The 23,130-nt window shown below is 39.1% G+C and overlaps 1 protein-coding gene across 13 annotated transcripts in view; it reads right to left on the bottom strand.

Moving 5' to 3' along the window:
• The window catches only part of LPP (LIM domain containing preferred translocation partner in lipoma), a 723,640-nt gene that overhangs the window by 180,114 nt on the left and 520,396 nt on the right, over positions 1–23,130 (bottom strand). For all 13 annotated transcript variants that reach the window (XM_061166808.1, XM_061166817.1, XM_061166813.1 and 10 more), the window contains one exon: positions 7,603–7,729. In XM_061166808.1, coding sequence (XP_061022791.1) covers positions 7,603–7,729 — 127 coding nt within the window. The remainder of the gene's footprint in view (positions 1–7,602; positions 7,730–23,130) is intronic.

The raw sequence follows: 23,130 nt of genomic DNA, 5'->3' as shown, positions 1-23,130 counted from the left end.
GTTCAATCGCTGGGTCGGCAAGATCCCCTGGAGGGGGAAATGGCAACCCACTCCAGTATTCTTGTCTAGGAAATCCCATGGACAAAGGAGCCTGGCGGGCTCTGGTCCATAGAGTTGCAAAGAGTTGGGCAGGATTGAAGCGACTTAGCACACACATATAAGCTCCAATGCTGGCTACTAGCCCTGTTAAGTTCCACAATTTTCTAGCAATAACTTTCTCCCTCATTAATTTCAATATCTTTTAAAAATCCTCCCTCTATTTTAAGTTCTGAACTTCACCTTAAATTATAGTAATTTATAGTTCATTACCCCTTGTTCTTTCTGTGTATCTACCCGTGGCACTAAGAGTCTCTTCTAGCATAAACATGGTTTTCTAGTTGCCCAGGGAAACAGGTTGCTCCAAGATGCAAGCACTTGAACCAAGGCCTGTAGCCTTGCAAATGACTGGAGCTAAGGATCTGTTTGTGGTTAACTGAATTAAAAGAGACCTTCTCCTATCTTCAACTTTCTTCTATATTTCCTCTCTCTCCCCTACCAAATAGTGTTCAAGGCCTATTCAAGTACACCCCTGCTAATAGAAAGACACTTGGGAATCTGATAAAGCCAAAATTCAAGTCCAGTAGATGCAAAATGTTCAGAACATGCGAGGCTTTCTTCCCTTCAAAGATCTGGACTGATCATACTGTTCTCTTAAGATTCATCTTTGGTAGCATTTAACTAATACTATAATGTAACAATTACAACTTTTGATGAAGATGGAAAAGAAGGGGCAATGGAACACTAAAACTAAAACCTTTTCAGATGAAATCATAAAAAAATCAGCTGAGATCAGTGGAAGGTTCTAGCTTGTAATATTTTATCAAGAAATGGCTTGAGAAAACAAGATGAGTTGTAGCTATCAGTGATTTGCTTCCTCCGAGGTCAACAGTCAACTCATGTGATTGATGGAGTGGTGTTAGGTGGGCTATCTCTCCAGAGTATGTATCTGAGCCATGGCAAAAAGTCTATGCTTAAGAGTCACATCAGTTAATTCAGGAGTTAAAGACAGTTAAAGTATATTGCTAGTGACAATGAAGTCAGAGCTACAGTAGCCCTGGGAAAGAATGATAAGAGACAGGAGTAGTTAACTACAGGGACAGCTCACATCTTTTTGCAATGGTAACGAATCAGAATGAGCTTAAGATGAGACGAGTAAGTCCAAATCCTAAAAGTTATGCTGTGTAACTTGAACTCATTGAGTCTCTCTCAATCTCGGTTTCTTCATCAGAAAAATAAAAACATCATTTTTATTGTAGTTGTTCAGATGCTCAGTCATGTTTGACTCTTTGCAAACCCATGGACTGCAGCACGCCAGGCTTCCCTGTCTTTCACTGTCTCCGAGAGTTTGCTCAAACTCATGTCCATTGAGTCTGTGATGCAATCCCACCATCTCATCTCTTTCACCCCCTTCTCCTCCTACCCTCAATCTTTCCCAGCATCAAGGTCTTTTCCAATGAGTTGGCTCTTTGCATCAGGTCATGACCAGGTCTATCAGTCAGACCATGACTGTGAATAGCCTTTTTAAACTTGGAGAGCTTTAGGTAAATATCAGCTTTGGTCATCACCACCACAATGCTTATCATCTCACCAATAATAGAAAGGGTATGTGTCCAGTAGAAAATAAAGAAACAGATACATAAGAAAGAGGAATTTTCAAACAGTCAAATTGAGAAGACACAGGAATGACTCTCTATTCCTCCTGCCCAAGGAGGGAGTGTTAAGATAATTCATTTATGGCACTTCCCGAGTGGTCCCATAGTTAGGGCTCTATTGCTTCCACACCAGGGAACACGGATTTGATCCCTGGTTGGGAAACTAAGATCCTACATGCCACATGGCATGTATATAAAAAGATAATTCATCTGTGGCCGGCTTCAATACTCTTGGGGGGAGAAAGGGTGCACTGTGTAGTTATATTATCTCTAGTTGTTGTAATCTGAAATGAGTCTGCCCTCCTCACAGTATCTTTACATCTATCTACCTTGTTTCAAAATAATTTGCTGACATAATGATGGTTCACTCTAAATACTTCAACATTTGCTCCTGACAACAAGGATACTGTTTTATATACCAATGCCATTACCATACCCACAAAATTCACACTGATGTATTATTATCTAATATATAGTTCATATTTAAATTTCTCTAACCTCTCCCCAAATGCCCTGTTTTTTGATTCAGATTCAATCAAGATGTATGCCCTGCATTTGAATGACATGTATTTTTCATCTTCTTTAATCTTAAATAGCCTCTCATAACACTGACGTTTTTAAAGAATTCAAGACAATTGTCTTTAAGAATGGCATATCATCTAAATTTGTCTATTTCCTAATGGTTAGATTCAGGTTACATATTTCAGCAAGGCTATTACATAGACAATGTTGTATACTTTCTACTACATCATATCAGCTGGCACATGTCAGTTTGTCCCAGTATTGGTGATGCTAAATTTCATCGTTTGAATTAAGAAAGTTTCCAAACTCTATTTGTGAAGGTATCTTTTCTCCTTTGTACTCAAGTCATCCGTGAGGTAACCTTTTGATATCCCTCCCTTACTCTGAACGTACCATAATTACAGTTCTTTAAATAAAGAAAACATGCTAAGATTGATGGGAAACTCCATAATGAAAAACAAAACAAAACAAAAAACCAAATATATTCATAAATTATTCCACTTAAGGAAAAAGAAACTAAGAGTTGCACAGAGAAAAACCAACATGACCACAGGGGAACCTTTTCCATTGATGCCATTTATTTACATTTTGTTCCCTGTCACTCACTGGTATAGCTAGCTCATAATCTAATAGGAGATCTTTGACATGAAAGCTCTTTATGACCTTTAGCAAATCAGCTATAGTGCCAATGAAAATTTCAGCATTAAATCGGCAAAGTGATAGAAAAAGTGAGCAGCTGAGGTGAGGCTGGCAATGTTAATGCAAGAGTGAGAAATTCTTTTAAGGTGGTGATTAACAATGCTATTTCCAGCCCAGATTGGAACTAAGGTAAAATTCTGATAGAGAACAAGAGATGACTCTTATTCATCTCTCATGGGTCAGGCCCTTCTGTTGCAAACACATGAGACATAGCCTTCCTCCCCTTATCTTCAGACAGACTTTGTCTTGTATGCTCACATAGAGTCTCTGGCAGACCCAACACAGTGCTTTACCCCTTGCCACACTGATATCCCTAACATGCTTGCCTCTCGCCCATCCTTCCCAGGAACTTGTGGGTCCCCTGAGGGCAGAGATCCTGCATCTGGTTGTCCCTGGCACCCAGCACAGAGGCAGGCGTGGACAATGCGCTTGAGAAATATTTAATGTTTAAAAAGTAAAAGAGTAAACCACAGTCCTGTTAACTCATCCTTTGCTTCCTGCTTTTACCTACCATAAGAGGTAGAAAAGGCATTCTGACTTTGGAAACCAAAGTCTTAACCACATTTCATGAAATAGTTCTCATAACCTTTTATCTCAACATGTGGGACTCACTACATAAGATAAAATACTCGGTCTTTAGGCTATTGGTTCCAGCCTACCTCTCCAACCTTATTCCCAATATCTTGTTCCTTCCCACATGGATGCTTCACTCCAGTGATTTTATTCCCTTTTGTGTTAAAATTCTACTCATCAGAAATGACATCACTTCTCTATTATCACTGCACTTCCAAGGCTCTATTACCATAATTTAAAAAACAACTGAAAGTTTATCTACTCTATAAACACTTTACATTCCTGCCTCATAATTTGCTCTCTCTTTCTTCTATACTCTCAAAGGAATTTGGCTGAACTTTGAATAAGTTACTTGTCACTTTCTGCCTTGCCTTATATATTGTTAAATGCCACAACACTGTACACACCCTCTATTAGACAATGCTGTTGCTGCTGCTAAGTCACTTCAATTGTGTCTGACTCTGTGCGACCCCATAGATGGCAGCCCATCAGGCTCTGTCATCCCTGGGATTCTCCAGGCAAGAACACTGGAGTGGGTTGCCATTGCCTTCTCCACTATGAGACAATAAGCTTCTTTAAATATACGACCCACGCCTATATTGTTTTATGTGCATTTAACACTGACCCAGCAGACTAGCCTGCACATAATAGGCTGTTCATTGGTGGATGTTTTCCATAGAAAGTAATTTTCTTTAAATCATCCTGGGCTCAATTTATATTTTGCTCATTCTATCTACTTGGTGGTACTTGTGGTAAAGAACCTGCCTACAAGTGTAGGAGAAACAGGAGACACAGGTTTGATCCCTGGATCAAGAAGAACCCCTGGAGGATGAAATGGCAACCCACACCAGTATTCTTGCCTGGAGAATCCCATGGACAGAGGAGCTTAGCAGGTTACAGTTCATAGGGTCACCAAGAGTCAGACAAGACTGAAGCGACTTAACACAAACTTAGAAGAGAATATCTTATTTTCCATTTGTCCAAAGCTAATCTCCTCCATAAAACCTTTCCTAAATATCCAGACTAAACTTTGGAAGGGATGGATGTGTTTATTACCTGAATTGCTGTGATAGCAAAACATGTGTATCCATACATCCAAATCCACCAAATTATATACATTAATTATGTGAAGCTCTTTGTGTCTTCAATAAAGCTGTGGGAAAAGCTTTTAGAAGAAAAAAAAATGTATAGACCTGGATTTTGGATTCTAATCCACTCCTGCAACTTATTAGCTGTTGACGTTGGGCAGATTACTTAACATTTCTGAGCCTTAGTTTTCTAATCTGGAAATAATAATACCATTTTCTTCACAGGATTATAGCTTTTTCTGTAAGGATGAAATGAACAAATTCTTATAAAGTACATGGCATATAATAGTCCTGTCATATTATAAGCACTCAATAAAACTTAATCATTATTCCACATTCCCTCTTGTGGTTTGTAACATTCATTTGGCAATGATTATTTATCAGTTTGTGACATATGTTCTAGTTTTGCTTGGAACTTAATTTTAAATCAAGCATTATTAATGGATTTTTAATGGGCATATCTTGTTTTCTTAAGTAAAGCATGGGATAACTTTGATTATTGAGTATATTTCTACATGCCAGAACTTGACTAAGTGTTTTCTATAAATATTTCATTCAATACTCACAGTAACAGTATAAAACAGCCATTATTTCCATGTTATAAATACAGCAAAACAAAATGATGTAGACAGTAAACAATTTGTTTGCATTGTCTAAGTTAGAAAGTAGTAGAGCTAGGACAGTTCTTAAAGGCAAAGATAATATTTAATTAAATGTTTCCCAGAGTACCTTATTATATATTCATTAATACAGTCACAACCTATGGTCAATGTTGTTTATTTCTATCTATTTTGTTGCTATAATTGAAGCATACATTATGGCATGTTAGCTTTTTTGTTTTTGATATACCTTAATACAAATAATAAAGGGCCTTATTTTTCACTTTTAAGAAATTATTTTCAAACATTATCTTAGGTTGCAATGTAAGATCTTCTCCCACATCAATGACAAGAGCATGATATACTTTTAGTGTGTTTCAATATAACTAGAGACTTTTTTTTTTAATATCATCCTCTGTCCATTTGTGCTAGGCTTCCCAGGTGGCTCAGTGGGTAAAGAATCCACCTGCAATGCGGGAGACACAGGAGGTGTGAGTTCAATTGCTGGGTTGGGAAGATTTCTTGGAGGGGGGCATAGCAATCCACTTCAGTATTGTTGCCTCGCAAATCCCATGGACAGAGGAGCCTGGCAGGCGACAGTCCACAGGGCTGGACACGACCGAAGCGACTGAGCAGATAGCGCACAGATGCACACGTGCTAATCTCTGTCAACTTATATTTAACTTTTAGCTTTGTACACTTCTCTGCATTAATGTTGTTTCTATAGTGAACTTACTATGAAAGAAACACTAAATAACATTTGCTTCACACTCTTGATTTGGGAAAAGGAAATGAGGCAGTGGAAGAACAGGCCAATATGTTTAGCTGGTAGAAGGCAGAAAAGGAATCAGAATGACTCTTTATTCCCACTATTATGCTCTTTTAGCTAAGATACACTGTCTCCTGAATACAAATAAATGCCACATTTTTCATATTTTAATCCAGTCCATTTATGATGTGGGTTTGGACCAGTGCCCCCAGTTTACCTGTTATTAAATATTCTCAAATAAGAAGTGGGAAGACCTAAAAATAGAAAATATTTGAATAAGTAAGAGTCCTGGGCAATTTTCCCACCTCTCTGACTTTGTTCCTGCTGCTGCTGCTGCTAAGTCACTTCAGTCGTTTCCGACTCTGTGCGACCCCATGGATGGCAGCCCACCAGGCTCCCCTGTCCCTGGGATTCTCCAGGCAAGAACACTGGAGTGGGTTGCCATTTCCTTCTCCAATGCATGAAAGTGAAAAGTGAAAGTGAAGTCGCTCAGTCCTGTCCGACTCTTAGCGACCCCATGGACGGCAGCCTATTAGGATCCTCTGTCCATGGGATTTTCCAGGCAAGAGTACTGGAGTGGGGTGCCATTGCCTTCTCCAGCCTTTGTTCCTGCTGTTCCCCAAATGTGATATCCTCTCTCTAGAAGTTCTTAGAGCAGGGTTACTCAGAATGGTGGATGGATGCCTAGTTGACTGAGATACTCTGTGAAGAGAGAAGTTCAGAAGCAGACAGTATTTATAAAATATTATAGCAGCTTAATAATTTGTTCCTGTTAAAAATAATAATGCTAAAACTCTGTCCTCCAGTTTGTATTCTTTTTATTTCATTTTCTTAGTAACTAATTTTAATTATACTCTGTGGAGATATTGATCTCCAACAGATTAGAGAGGAAATGGAAAATTTGAAAGGTACTGCTTTAACAAGTCCAGATTCAAGAACCATTAATTCTTCTCAAAAACATTCCTGATGTTCTTGATGCAGAGAGCTTTTACATTTTATAACATTTGACCTAAGTCCCTCTTATAACTCTACCTAGTATACCTAGACTAGCAATTATTTGTGTGCTTTTTTTGTCTTTTCTGAATAATTCCAACCTCCTTGAGGACAGGTTATGTATTTTTAATACTTCATAATTGGCATATAATTTATAAATTGACATTACACTAATGGACTGGAGGCATTAACCACTGATAATTATTCACAGGTTTTGAGGAGAAGTAAAACAAAACAAAACAAAACAAAAACAAAGAGATAAACTCTTCCTAAATAGGGAAAAAATAATTAAGAGCAAAGAGTTTAGATACCACCCAATTCCCCATCTTGTAAATGAACATCTTCTATTTCCCTGAACCCACACAGAAACCCCATCTCTGCCTAATGAGAAGCTAATAAATTGTCAAATATTAAACGTTTAAAGTAAAATTTGAAGTCAAGAAACTCTGCATAACTCCTGAAATTTTAGTCCAAGCTAAACAGATATCACATTTACAGCAGTTTCACAAAGCAGTTTCCAGAACACTCAGGTGTGTGCACATGTGTAGCAACTCCAGTGCGTCAAGACTCAAAGCCTCTACCAGTGGAGCTGATACTATTCCTAAATACTGATTAAGGAAAACAGAACAGAACCTTTACTTCAGAAGTCAGTCCTAGACCCCACTCACCAAAGTATTCATCGGCGGGTGGATTTTCCATGTCATATAGCATCTTCTTGGTCAGGTGCTCGAGCTCATCTTCAGGGCGGAATGAGGAGGGTGCCGCTGGAGGTCCCATGGACCCTGTCTGTCCACCCTGAAAGGCAGAAAACACAGAGTTCTTTCAGGGCAAACTAGACATCAACCAAGGCAGCCAGGTAGTGTTTGCACTGGACAGGGTTATTAGAAGGCCTGGGTTTAGGATTGATTGGTTTTATCAACTACTCAGGGTCTGAACTTGGAGGTACCACTTTATTCACTTGCCTTATCTAGATAAGCCATCTATCAGGCTTTAGAAATTCATGTTTACGAAGAATAGAGCTGTATTTCATTCAACAATTGTAAGCAGTCACTAGATGCCAGTTGTATATTTAAAAAAAAAAGATGAATATATTCAGTCTCTTCCCTTACTCAGCCTACAGTCAAGTGAGAGATATAGGCACCCTAATAATTAACGATAAAGAATTGTAGAAAGTTCCCAACTGGGGCACAAAGGGGAATCTGGCATGAGAGGAAGAATTCCAGGGGAGAGGTGTCAACACAGGTTAGGACTTATTCAGCTGAAGGAGAGGAAACACACAGGTTGAAGTATCTTACATTCAGGTGAGGAAAAAAACAGGTGGCTTAAGGAGCTCCAGGCAGTTGTATATTTTGAGACCATATGTAAAGCCTGAGATAAGAAAGAAGATGAATATTATTGGATACATGGGGTCCAGAATGTGAAGGAACTTGTGTTCCAGTTAAGGAGGTTAAGTGCCCCCCGGTCCCCAACCCACCAGACCACTCTTGCACTGCAAACAAACATATCAAATGAGAAAGTAAATCACCAGCATTAAACACTGGATTGGTGTTCAATAGATGGGTGCACCTGAATGAAAGCAATGTGAGGGAATCAAAGGTCAAGTGAAAGAATACTTGAGGTGATCAGCCAAGAACCTACCAGATGCAAAATAGCTTGCACTATGTAAATAAGAGGGAATTTCTTATATTTTCCTTTGCCTATATTCTAACTTTGACCATTTCTGATAGCATACCCCAGTATCTTCAATCAAAGTATTAAAAACAGAAAGACTGTTATAAGTTTAGAAATAATGGTGATGATGTTCCCTGTGGCTAAGGGAAAGAACTGAGATAGAGAATGCAGTTCCTTGATGCTTATCCAGTCTTAAAATTGTTGACCAAGTTTCTCCTTTCATGAATAGTTTACAAGAATCAGTTCAACAAAATTTGAAGCTGCATATTCATTCACCCATTGTCTTCACTACACCAAATGAGTTCTTGGATGTGAAAATCCCTTGAAGTACATATCCCTGTACAAAAGTTTCATTATTGTAATATTACCAGAATTTATTTCAACAACCAAGAGGGCTATTAATTATTTGTGTTATGTTTAAGGCATGAAATGCCTTCTAAACTAAATATATGTGAAATTGTTGACTGGTACCTATTTGACCTTTTACTCTACAATTATCATTCATCTGGCACCTGCAGAATCATTACCTCACTACTCATTGTGAGGTAAAGAAATTGATGCCCCAAAAGATCAGGGCAGGGCTAACTAAGGTAAAGCCAAGACAAGAGCCCATCTTAGATTTACTCATTTATCCTAGAAACATTAAATATTAATCTCAGGGCCTCCTCTAAACTGCAAACAATGTCTTTCCTACAGAGTTAGTGTGAGGGTAAAGAAGCTCTTGACCCATTCACATTTCTTTTGCTTATTAGTTTATCCACATGTTCTTACAGGGTCTATTTGTGTACCCTCCACAAGCATAAAGATGTGTTAAGACACAGTCTTTGCCTTTGAGAGGACTTGAGTCCAGTGAGGGTGAGAAACACACACAGATGATTCTTTACAAAAAGCACACAATATTGGTGGGAATACATGCAGATATGAACATTGGAGTGATTTGCTAGTATTGTTAAGTTTCAAAACGCTCATTTTTGCTATCAACTTTTAGGAAAATTTTACAGAAATATTCATAGAAGAACATAAAGTTACTGTGGCCAATGACAGTGAAGGACTATATGGCATAGCAGTGGCATTATGGTTGGAGATAGAGCTTTACCAAAGTGAGCCTGTGAACCTTTCTGAATCTCAGATCTTCTTCTGTAAAATGGGCTTGGGAATGCTACCTCACAGTCTTTGTGAGAATGAAGATAACTTGATTTTTGGGCTTCCCTGGTAGCTCAGTGGAAAAGAATCTGTCTGCAATGCAGGAGGCACAGGAGACATGGGTTCGATCCCTGGATCAGGAAGATCCCCTGGTGGAGGGGCAACCCACTCCAGTATTCTTCCGGGAAAATCCCGTAGACAAGAGGAGCCTTGTGGGCTACAGTCCATGGGTTCACAAAGAGTTGGACACAACTGATGTGACTGAGGATTCATGCAGGCAACTTGATTTTCATGCTAAATAGAGCTTAACTACTACTTTCAAGCCATGGTAACAAAGGAACTCTGGATCCCCCTACCTGCCTCAGAGGGAGAGGACTATCCCCATACAGGTGACAACAATGAAGATGAGATAGGAAAATTATCTATATCCTTTTTTTGCAATTAAGAGAGAACTTACACACCAAATTTGGTATCACCTGGCTCTAAAACTCTATGCATTTTTTTAAACCAAACATTACTTTACAGAGAGAAAAATGCTAGAAAAGTATGAAATATTAATGGTGGTGGCTGTTTTAATTTAAATCAACAGCTAGTAAAGAAAATCTAATAATTCCTGTTTCCAGCCCAACACTCAGAAAATGGACACAATTTATCATTGGTTGGCCCTAATATCTCCCTGCTTTCCTTTTCATTTAAACAAAGAAAGAAAACCAAGTTTGTCCTCTGTAAATCTAAGCCAGCAGTTCAGATTCTACCTTTAAGAACATACATTTCAAGCAGAGGTCTAATTTCAAAGTACTTACCATGTTAGTGTTTCACCGATTTTGAGGGGTAAAAAATGTGTTATTATTTCTTTTATTCTACAAATACTCCTTCCTATTTGTTTTTGATACTGTTTCTGAAGTAACACATTTGGAAAGGTTCTTTTCTTTTAGATTCTAATCTCATATAATGGCTATCCTGGAATCCTAGTATTTCTTATGAATAAAGTATTTTCCCGCATAGCTCAGTTGGTAAAGAATCTGCCTGCAATGTGGGAGACCTGGGTTCGATTCATGGCTTGGGAAGATCCCCTGGAGAAGGAAATGGTAACCCACTCCAGTATTCTTGCCTGGAGAATCCAATGGACAGTGGAGCCTGGCAGTCTACAGTCCATGGGGTCGCAAGAGTTAGACATGACTTAAGACTATCTTTCTTTCTTCTTATGATTAAAGACCCCAAGAGATCATTTCTTTCAGTGTTTCTGGGCCTTATTTGGCTATAGAGCTCTCCACATATGCTGTATCCAGTGGGTAATGCTCAACATCTGTGGAAACATACTGGTAAAACCTCAGGTTCTTCCAAGTTGTCTCTCATACTCAGAAAAATACAGCTCAGGACTTTCTTCAGGGCTCAAGTCTCAAAGTAGTAGTTTATAGTACCTTTCTCATTGGGATGAAGTGACTCCTTTCAATTTCTATCTTGCTTAGAACTCAACACATCCTAGGAAAAATTAATAACTGTCTGATTCATCTTTTTTTTTTTTTTAATAAGCAGCTTCTAAAATTGTGTCTGGGCAATAGACCACAATTGAACATTTTCAACTAGGGGTGAGAGACGGCTGGCAAGGTGTGTGATGCATTTTTTGTTTTTTATGTCTTCAAAAGTAGAAATGTGAATAGTATCAGCGGTATACTCATTGTGACATAATAATTCCTTGTATCTATATGACCATTCTCAAAGTGCCTGCTTCCACGTATATGTAATCTCCAATGTTTATACAACAGGCTTTTGTGATATACGATCCCTTTTTATGGATGAGGAAACTGAGGCTCAGAGAAGGTAACTGAGCAACCTTGTGTGAAGTACCAGCTCTGAAAGACAGCAGAGCCCTGACTGAGACCAGGTGTGTTTCGGCTCCACTTCAAAACCTCTCTGGGCTTCGACATTGTTGTCTCCGAGCACTACTAGCTCTATTATTCTCTAGTCATTTGGATTTTAATCTACTGATTGTATTATTTAATAAGCAAACATGTCTTTCAGAGTGGAGGCTTACTGCTAAATAGTGAAACAAAAGCACTGCAAAACAGGTATAAACACAGTCTTTAATCTTTTCTAGGGAAAAGACATTCTTATAAGTATCAGTATTAATCACTAACATGTGTGTTCTTTGAAATGCCTGGACCTCCTAGCAAAGGTGAAAAAAAAAAACGACATGATCCACAGATGAGTTATTGAGAAGTAAACTTCAGAGAACTCCTTCAAAATTCTCTTAACATACCTTTCCTAAGGAAATGCCAAGTGCTAAGCACTATCATCATAAAGTCAAATTATTCAGGATTCATGCCTCTGACAACTCAGTTTAGGAAGAGAGAGACATGAAAATAGGCAATTACAGTAAAGTGCAAGTATGAAAAAACAGGTATGAATTCAGTGTTCTGAGATAGCAGAACAGTACCAGAAAGGAGGTGACTATTTAGTTTGAGATTAAAGGATAAACTGGATTTCACCAGGTGAAAAAAAAGGAAAACAAAGGAGAGAGGGAAGGGGAGAGAAAGAAAGGAAGAAAGAAAAGAGAGAGAGAGAAAAAAAGAAAAGGAAAAAAAGGAGAAAAAAGTAAAGCTATTGCAGGAACAATATGCACAAAAGACCATGAATATTAGCAAAAATGTTAAGAAATAGAGGAAGAACAGAACTAGGATGAGGCTAGAGAAATGGACTGTGGTCAAGACTGTTTCAGGCAACAGACAACCATTAGAGATGGTTGGATGGCATCACCGACTTGATGGACATGAGTTTGAGCAAGCTCTGGGAGTTGGCGATGGACAGGGAAGCCTGGCATGCTGCAGTCCATGGGGTCACAAAGAGTCGGACATGACAGAGCGACTGAACTGAACTGAGGAGATTTAAAATGGTCTCTCTTTTTTTGGTCTTTTATATTTCGTCCTACCTCCTTTCAAAGAGAATGGGCTGCCTTTATGGGTGCCTGGTGTCCTCTGCCAGTGTTCAGAAGCTGTTTTGTGGAAGTTGCTCTCAGCATTCAAATGATCTTTTGATGAATTTGTGGGGAAAAAGTGGTCTCCCCGTCCTGTTCCTCCAGTATGCAGGTCAAGAAGCAACAGTTAGAACTGGACATGGAACAACAGACTGGTTCCAAATTGGGAAAGAAGTATGTCAAGACTGCATATTGTCACCCTGCTTATTTAACTTATATGCAGAGTACATCATGTGAAGCTCTGGGCTGAATGAAGCAAAAACTGGAATCAAGATTGCCAGGAGAAATATCAATAACCTCAGATACGCAAATGACACCACCCTTATGGCAGAAAGCAAAGAAGAACTAAAGAGCCTCTTGATGAAAGTGAAAGAAGAGAGTGAAAAAGTTGGCTTAAAACTCAACATTCAGAAAACTAAGATTATGGCATCTGGTCACATCACTTCATGGCAAACAGATGGAGAAATGATGGAAACAGTCAGAGACTATTTTTTGGGGCTCCAAAATCACTGCAGATGGTGACTGCAGCCATGAAATTAAAAGATGCTTGCTTGCACCTTGGAAGAAAAGCTATGACCAACCTAGACAGCTTATTAAAAAACAGAGACATTACTTTATCAACAAAGATCTGTCTAGTCAAAGTAATGGTTTTTCCAGTAGTCATGTATGGATGTGAGAGTTGGACTATAAACAAAGCTGAGCACCAAAGAATTAATGCTTTTGAACTGTGTTGTTGGAGTAGACTCTTGAGACTCTCTTGGACTGCAAGGAGATCAAACCAGTCAATGCTAAAGGAAATCCACCCTGAATATTCATTGCAAAGATGGATGTTGAAGCTGAAACTCCAATACTTTGGCCACCTGATGCGAAGAACCAACTTATTGGAAAAGACCCTCATGCTGGCAAAGATTGAAGGTGGGAGGAGAAGGGGACAACAGAGGATGAGATGGTTGGATGGCATCACCGGCGCAATGGGTGTGAGTTTGAGTAGGCTCTGGGAGTTGGTGATGTACAGGGAAGTCTGGCGTGCTGCAGTCCATGGGGTCACAAAGAGTAGGACATGACTGAGTGACTGACCTGAACTGAACTGAACTAAAAATAGTGGGTTGACTTTACTTAAGTCATGCTTCTGAAGTATGTCTTTGGTGAACACCTCAAACACCAAAGCCAATGATTCCTTAAAAATTGCAACCAGATGTCATGCTATTTCTGAGCAATTTAATGGCTAATATGCCTTAAAAGAACTGGTATTTACTAAGTAAATTTGCTAACTTCTCACCAAAATGTGTTTCCCCTTCCTTCTGAGCTCACAGCTAGACTACTTTCCATTCTCCCTTGAAGTTAGATATGGCCATACGAAAGATAGGAAGGAGGGGAGATCACTCCTGGAGGAGAATCATCCATTGACTAGGCTTGCCTGCCTCCAACTTACAGAAGGAAGATTGGAAAGATTTACACTAAGAGGTTAATGGTTAAAAAGTGATGGGCCAGTGGTTTACAGTCATTTTATTTATATTTTCCATTTGTCTACAATGAAAATGTTTTCCTTAGATATGAAAAAAAGTTGTTTTTTTTCCCTTCCCCTGACACAAACGTGTCAGGAAACAGAAAATGTCCTACATCAGGCTCTTCTCTGCCATAGTTCTTGTCTTGCTAGGAGCCCAACTACTTATCATTTCAGGAAAGGCTTAATATGAATATGGTAGCCAAATTTGGATCTAGGCCCCTGGTAAAGGCCATGGATGACACTATGAAAAAATAAGGACAATTTCTGCAAACAAAATGCACATGGACAGAATCTGCTTGGTGAGCAAAAAAAAAACCCTCTGCCATCGAAACATGTATATTATCTAGGGTGAAACAGATCACCAGCCCAGGTTGGATGCATGAGATAAGTGCTCGGGCCTGGTACACCAGGAAGACCCAGAGGGATCGGGTAGAGAGGGAGGTGGGAGGGGGAATCGGGATGGGGAATACATGTAAATCCATGGCTGATTCATGTCAATGTATGACAAAAACCACTACAATATTGTAAAGTAATTAGCCTCCAACTAACAAAAAAATAAATGCGGGAAAAAAAAAAAAAAAAAAAAACCTCTGCCAGATTAAGAACAACACAAATGATAGTATCTATCATATTTGTATAGCACTTCATTGTATTTGAAATGTTTTATATTTTCTTACATCAAAACCTATTAAGTACAGAAGACCTATTTATCTCTCTAATCTTAGTTCCACCTTTAACTTGTCCAGTCATTTTGATCAAATCATTTCTATTCCCTGAACCTCGGTATCTTTATGTGTAAAATGGTGTTTTCAAAGATTCCTTTGAGTCTAACTCTATCACACTTTTGCACCTATAATATGAAAGGCACATATCATTACAGATACTTATAGTGAAATCACAGATATTCATATATACGGATACTTTGTAGTTTATAAAAACAGACACACACTGAGTAAGTGGAAACCTCATTATTACAGAGATTTCCACTTACAGGAGGACTTAAACTACTTGTCAGCATCTCCTGAAACAATCTAGAACTTCATTCAGCATTCTGAATCTGACTAAGCAGCTGGCAGGTCACAGGGTTTCTGCAGCCTACAGAACTTTCACTACACGTGGGGCATGAAATCAAGAACATACAAAGGTTAACCACCCTTTCCTACCACCACTCCTTCTTGAGTAGAGAAAGCAGAATTCCGTCCCTCCTAAAGAGAAAAGGAAGCATGGTAAACAGCCTACACTAAGGTGCAAACAGCAGAGAGCTCTAGGAGAATACCTGCCTCCTTGAATCTTTTTTATCACCAGTTTAATGATTTCAAAACATGTGCTAAGGATCCATGTTACAAAATGGCTACCTAATCAGTCATCATATTAGACTCTGAGTTTCTCTGATATTGACCTCAGCATGGGCTATTTTTCTTCCATGAGTCCTTCCCTGATGTTGATTTCCTACTTACAGAGGGCTGGGTAACTTGAAGTTAGTGAAAATCTTAACCTTACCAGAAAAGCACCGCCCAGGCAGATACGACACCAGGAAAAGGCAGCCAAGATATTCAGAGAGATTACATGATAATGAATGCTCTATCACTCTGGGTACCAGAGCTGTTCATTTTTCTTGTCCATTTGCAATGATGTACAAGAGGTTCCTTCTCTCAGAGGGAAAATAACTTCAATTATGTGTTCTTGAAAAAAGAAACATTGAAATTATCTTCTTTCAAAAGGTAGAATTAGCCCCGGTTTGGAGCTGAAAGCCTGCCAGAAAAAATATATTTCTGATATTTTTGCTCTTTTTTCTCCCCCTATTTAACTATGTCAAGTTTGCAGCTTGTAATTTCCTGAAGCTGCTTCTACTTTCTGACTCTCACTGAATTATCACACTTGATGCTCAACATCTCACTGCTTAGTCAAAGGAGCACCCCTTCAGGCCAAGGGCAGAAGATGGGCTGAACACTCACCCTGCTTCACTTTTAAAGCAAAGGATGGGTCACAGAGGAGGAAGGGGCAGGAGAAGAACTACCTATCAACAATTAGAAATCCACAAGTGAAACATTCCTTACAGCTTCATGGGAGCAGAAAGGCATGCTCTTAGCTCTTCTATTCTTAAGGCCCATTTTCTTAGGGAATGAATGGTTAAAGGCACAAAGAAGAACACTAGAAAATCTGACTTTAAACTTTTGATTCTAGCTTGGAAACCCATGCCAGTTAGTTCTCAACTTGCAAAATCTTGGTTTTCTTATAACCTCTTTTTCATGCTCCTTTTCTCACGCCACGTATTGAGGCCCTTAAATTACTCTTCTGAGACCAAATTTGGAGACATATGCAAGGACTGATGATCCTGAATGATAGCATGGTGGAGTTACTGGATGTCACTGAATCCCGGGGAAAGTGCTGAGTATTCACTAAGGGCCCATCATGTTTGCAAACCAGGGCATTACGGTGATGCAGCCTGAACAGAAAGTGGCTTCCCTCCACAACCATCCCTCCCAATCCCCATGTGTCAGGGTAACCTCAAGAATGCCCCGACTTTGAGCATCCTTATTCCTGGGCCTGAAGTCTAGGGCACCATTTCAATTCCCCAAGGATTTGTTTCTCCATTAGACTTTTTCATCTATAAACTGGAAGACAATAATATCTAAATCATATGAAGAAGCTTTATGAAATATTAAACATAATGTTGTGTTTAAATGATAATTACAATTACCAGGAGGGACAACTTACAAACCACTAACTAAGAGGATTTTCTTCTTGGAAGTAGAAGGTTTGTAGAGTAATGGTAACTCTTCAGTCTCCTATTTGTTGATAAATTACTTCAGTCTAATCTAGTCTATTTGAACTTCACATTAATTATTGTAGCAAGAGATGTAATTCCTCAGTCTTTTAAACTATAAACTTTTATATACATGACATTTGGTGAAGGTATGCTATGCTGGCTCTCCAAATTGTTAAACTGTTGACATCTTAGCCTTTGGCATCAAAGATAAACAGTAAAGCAGAGCTCAGGTTTGGTTATTCAGAAGGAAGTAGCCTCCTTATGTTTTCCTGCCTAGCAAAAAAAAAAAAATCCATGTCCATGGATGCTCTCCCACTTGGTAGGCTGATATGAAAGGTGAAAAGCAGGAGCCCTAGATACTCAGGGTCAGGAAGAAGGTAAAGCAAAGATCTCTTGCCAACCGGTTTCATAGTTCACATTTCAGTGCTCTTTCTCTCCAGACTCCCATATTCTCCATACTTTTATCCTTTAATAAGGCAGGCCTCCCTTAAAGAAGAAAGCCAGTGGCCTTGTGGCAAGTGATAACATCCCCAGCAAATTGATTCCTACAGAAGGCTAATAGAAACTATTTCCACAGCACTAGAGCTAAAACCTACCTGTCCTTCTTTGCTCCATTAATTAGGCTTTTTGTGTGTTATGCAGAAGGGATTTGACATAACAAAAGGCAAGGCAATGACAAGACATTATTTCCATTGGTAAGTTTCACCTCAACAAGACTCAACACATAGAAGTTTGATGAATGGGATGAACTATTATTCAAGGTTGTGTTTTCAAATAAAACCAGTTCTTGGTCTTTGCTGTGCTTCACTAGTACCTGGCAGTGACTTTGGCTGTAAAGATATTTCATTTTATTTGGTTGCCTGGAACAATGCAAAGGGCTAGTTGTTCCAACAGGAAGGAAAGAGTTATGACAATGCACTGCTTTCTATGTGCTGTCCCACAGAAAAGCCATCCTCAACCAGACATCTTAGTGTTTTTCTTACCAGGGCTCCGGCCTTGACCAGGGTTCTAATTCACTAGGGCCTTATCAATTTCTTATGTTTACATATTTAGATTGTTTTACAATTCTAGTCATTATTATGTTAAAAAAAGAGGGACATTAAAATAGTAATCTTCCCTTGTGGCTCAACAGTAAAGAATCTGCCTATAATGCAGGAGACACAGATTTGATTCCTGGGTTGGGAAGATACCCTAGAAGAGGGCATGGCAACCCACTCCAGTATTCCTGCCTGGAGAACCCTATGGACAGAGGAGACTGGAGGGCTACCGTCCATAGGTTGCAAAGAGTTGGACATGACTGAAGAGACTGAACATGTACTCTGATAATAACAAACGTATACAAAAATATATGTAAGAGTGCCATTGTGTTTGTCTCTGTAAGTATATAAGAAAAAGAGATACTGGAAATTAACAAATATGAAAATGTTAACAGCTTATGTTAGGATGATGGGGTTATTGAGTCAATATTTTTCTTTAATATTTTAAAATTAAATAAATAGAATATAGTAAAAAATGAATGGCCCCTAAAAAATTAACAACTATACAAGACACGAGATTTCAGTCTCATCTTTAGCATTTTCAGATACAAAGCCAGAAGAGAAAGAACATGAAGTGGGGACAATTTGCTTTAAAAAAAAAAAAAAAGACACCTAGATTTTCAGTCAGATATGCACAGAAACACTTTCCTACTATACAAGCTGTTTCTATCTAAGTGGGCTTGACAGATGCCTGAACGTGACACAAGACACTGAAATAACATGCAAATCAGTTTTCGGTCTTAATATGCAAATATGACGCTTGGCACATCACTTTCCATGGCTGAGGTAAATTTCTGTTTTTGAGTTTTTCGTGGGAAATGTACGCCGGCAAACAAATGGTTAACTCCCCATATTTCACCTAACACAAGGTGGTTTTCATTTGAGTCAGAAAGGTTCTTGCTCAGCGATCCAAGGCACTTTGGATGCAAAGGAAGGGCATGTGTTTTGTTCGGTAACAATACCACTGGCAGCAAACAAGTCCATCCTCTGACAGATGCACTGATCACATTGGATTTCTAGGCCTCGGCGGGCAGGCAGGCAAAGTGTCTTTGGGAGAATAACAGAGGAAAGGTTTTTTGCTTGACCTGTGAAAATCAAATCAAAGTAGCTCAACATGGTGGAAGATTAGCTTCTGGAGACAAAGAGGAAAGAGTCAAAAGTCCTTGCTTCCAGGGTACTGAAGTAGTATGGAAAACTATAGCCTCATGAAATCTACATTAAATTATCCACAAATACTAGTAATTAGGCATTATGGCAGTCATCAAGATAACTGAGGTATACTCAATACCTCAATTACTAGAATTGAAATTCCAGTTTAAGGAATTTTTAATTCAGTCAAGAAATCAAGGCACATGATGGAGAAATAATGAATGAAGCAAAACACTCTTGACGCTAACCACTATGATTTAGATACTTCAGAGTCTAGACTCCAGGAGCTGGCTACCTGCTTGGGTTCAAACTCCACATCCTCTACTTGACTCTTGGGTGACTCAGGGCAAGATGCTTCTTGTTACTAAATATCAGTTGCCTAAAGGTATCATGGAGTCAAATAGGATTTAGCCCCTGAGTTAAATGAGATGGCCCATGGAACTCATTCACTACCAACACTGACTAAGAGCTTATTCTTATCCTTAGAGACATGCTATATCATAACACAGCCATCCCCAAACTTTTACTGGTTTCATGGAAGACAATTTTTCCATGGGCTGGGAGGATGTTAGCGATGGGGAGTGGTTGTAAATATAGATGAAGCTTTGCTTGCTCACCCAAGACTTAATTCCCACTGTGCAGCTTGGTTCCTAACAGGGAACCCCCAGAGGTTGGGAGCCCCTACGGTAATAGACACCATGTGAATATAACAACGGATGATATGGATTCAGAGGAAAGAGTTATGGAGGACCGGGGCATACCAAAAACACACCAGGGAGGATAAGCTGGCTTTAGGATTCAAAACAAAGGAAGAAAAGCCTTTGCATTTCCATGATCCTTTACAGGCAACAAGGAACTCCAAGGAATACTCACACATGATACATTTCATTTAATACTTTTTAAGGCAGGAATGTGTGTTTTTTGTACAAAGAAACAACCATGTTAGTGCTTTGCTAGGTGACTTAGCCAAAATCACACCCATAGTAAGTGGCAGAACCAGGAGTTAAACATGAATCTTTTGATCCAAGCTCAGTGTTTTTCCACTAATTTACAGCTGCCTCTATATATTCATTTAGAAATATGAAACTTACATGATCTGTCATAAAGGTTAATCAAGACAGTCAACCTCACTGATTAAAGCATGATGCTAATTATACCAGAGGTTGGAGACCAATGTGGCCCCGTTTACTTTCAGAAACATTGATTGTGGTGTAATGGAGAAAGTGTGGGCTTCGGAAGCAGAAAAAGCTGGTTCAAACACCAAGTTATATTCCTTATTTTGCATAACATTTCACAAGTTTTAAAAAATTTCTCTTAGCGTAAGCATCTTCATTTGTAAATGGGGTCAAGGGGCAGGCAGGGAAGAGGGAATGTTTCCATTTCAGGGCCATTGTGAGTAATACCTAAGGTGACACATGGCATGTGCTAATATTTAATAGGGGCTCATGACTTATATTAAATGCTCACAAACAGTCTGTCAAATGTGAGCTATGGCTGCCTTTCAAATGTGGCAGGAAGGTGGATGAGGGACTGTGAATGACTCAGTGGCATTCATCAGCACTGCAGCAGAGGGAGAAAAAGAGCATGCCCTGACAATGAATCTAAAGGCCAGCAACACTGAATATTTCTAACCGAGCAGCAACTTTGATTCAGACAGTAGTAATTCTATTGAAGAAATATCCCTTTCCATAAACTCTGAAAGGCAGAAATATATATGTACTTAGTATATGTTTTTATTGATTTATAATTGATGAGACTGGAAATAATTAAGGTAGCTTGAGTAGTTTAGCAGGGACTAGACAATGTTCAAAATAATGTTAACTCATTTAATCACTACAGCAGCCCCATCAGATCAGAGATCCGATTTTACAAGTGAGAAAACTGAAGCACAGAGATCATCTTGATGGTACCTGGGAACCTGGAATCTGAATGCTGTCATCAATCCAGAAAGTACACATTTAAACATCACCCAACTGCTCAGACTTTCAATCAATCTACACGTTGTTTTAGAGGGATTTTATGACCTATCTACTATGTTTAGGAGGATTTAATCTTGTATTATGTCTCAAACTATCAAGGGAAAGTCCCTCAGTGACAAATATTAACAATTTTATAATTTACAATGTTGTGTTAGTTTCTGGCATACAGCAAAGTGACTGAGTTATTTATACATATGTGTGTGTGTGTGTAAATATTCGTATTCTTTTTCATTATTGTTTCATATTCTTTTCCATTATAATTTATTCCAAGATATGAATATAGCTCCCTATGCTATACAGGAGGTCCTTATTGTGTATCTCTTTTATATGTAGTAGTTTGTACCTGCTAATCCCTAACTCCTACTTTATCCTTCCCTTCTTTCCCAGTTGGTAACCATCAGTTTGCATGCCACATGTGTCTGTGGGTCTGTTTCTATTTTATATAGTATGTACATGTATAGTATTTCCTCTGTGTAGAAAGATGGCAACCTAGAAAATAACAAGTGTCTGGGTCATTCTGATGAAGATGGAATGAGAGACAAGAGAGATAGTACTGGTTTTGGTGTTTTCACTCAAGATTCAGCAAGAAAAGTAGAACTTTCCCTCAAAAGATTACTTCCTTTATCAGTCTCTGATACCAGCTGGAGAGGTAATGCTAAATCTTCAGACAGAAAAATGAAATGATAACTAGCACTGTACTGGAGGTGGACAAGGGAAAATATCATGTAAAGGGTCATTGATATTCTAATACAAAAGACTGGAAGATAATACCATTCCCGAGTGACCATAGAAATAATTTTTTTTTCCCTGTTGGGTTATAGCACAAGCATGAATAAAATAGTATGAAATATTCTATTCTATAAGAACTCAGGCCTCACCAAAATGTGCCACCCTGTAGTCTATTGGGAAGTAGATCCTCTGCACTCTCTGAGCATTCCAGAAACAGAAGACACACTAGAGAGGTCATTCAGTGGGAGGTGAGTCCCCACATTTATAATGAGAACACTGAGAATCAAAGAGGGGAGCTGAGTTGTCCCAGGTCACCTAAAACAGTGAGTGGTAGACTCCAAGGGCTCAAATCAGGAAAGCAGGTCTATTCTGAAACTAGTTCTTTTCTTTTCTTTTTTTTTCCCACCATGAAAGATGCACTCAACACAGTGACGCATTCTCAGTGCCCTGTGAAGTATGGTCCTTCTTGGCACAACGTAGGGCGCCCTCATCTCCACTTATGTAGCATTCTGAACTCCCAAGATGGAAGCTGCTGTAACGTGAAACCTGTGGTGTTATTCTCGGCCAGCCTACACAGTCTGACAGCAGCTGGCACACACAGATGTTGTCCCCAGTGGGGTCTCCAGGCTGTGCTGCTGCCATCCCCGGCCAGTCTCCCCTTTCCCGATGTAACAAAGGGTGGTTCTCTTAACACCATGCAGCATCTGTGAGCCACTATCTGTCACAGCTGAGTCCACAGCCCTAGGCAAGTTGGCCTCCATCTCTTCCCTCTCTTTTTGTCTGATCCATTGTTTTCTAATAAAGTATCAATACATGCCTCTCAGAAAGAAATACTTCCCTACAGTGAGAATTTTCTTGATTCAGGGTCTTATTCAATGCCCAGGGCTTACAATAATACCATTTACAGAGTTGCTATTCTATACATTATCTCCTTTAATTTCTGAAATAATCCAACAACATGAGCACTTTTGTTACCTCACTTTACAGATGAGGAAACAGACACAGACACTCTGAGAAGCTTTTCTCAAAGTCACCGAGCTGGTGTGAGAAAGAGCTAGAATTTGTACCCAACCACAACTGATTCTAGAAACTGTCTTCCAAGTTGTAATAACTAGAGATTAAGACCCAGAAGGATGGGCTTTAAAGTGTCACTCTAATAAGAATGCAGTGAATTTTCTATGATTAAGTGCCATAAACATGCAAAAGGTTATTGTTGTAACACCACCATGCATGTCAT

The sequence above is a fragment of the Dama dama genome, chromosome 19 (assembly GCF_033118175.1).
Source record: "Dama dama isolate Ldn47 chromosome 19, ASM3311817v1, whole genome shotgun sequence".
Lineage (NCBI taxonomy): Eukaryota > Metazoa > Chordata > Mammalia > Artiodactyla > Cervidae > Dama > Dama dama.
The sequence above is the reverse complement of the archived record's forward strand: the minus strand, read 5'-3'. Positions and strand labels throughout refer to the sequence as shown.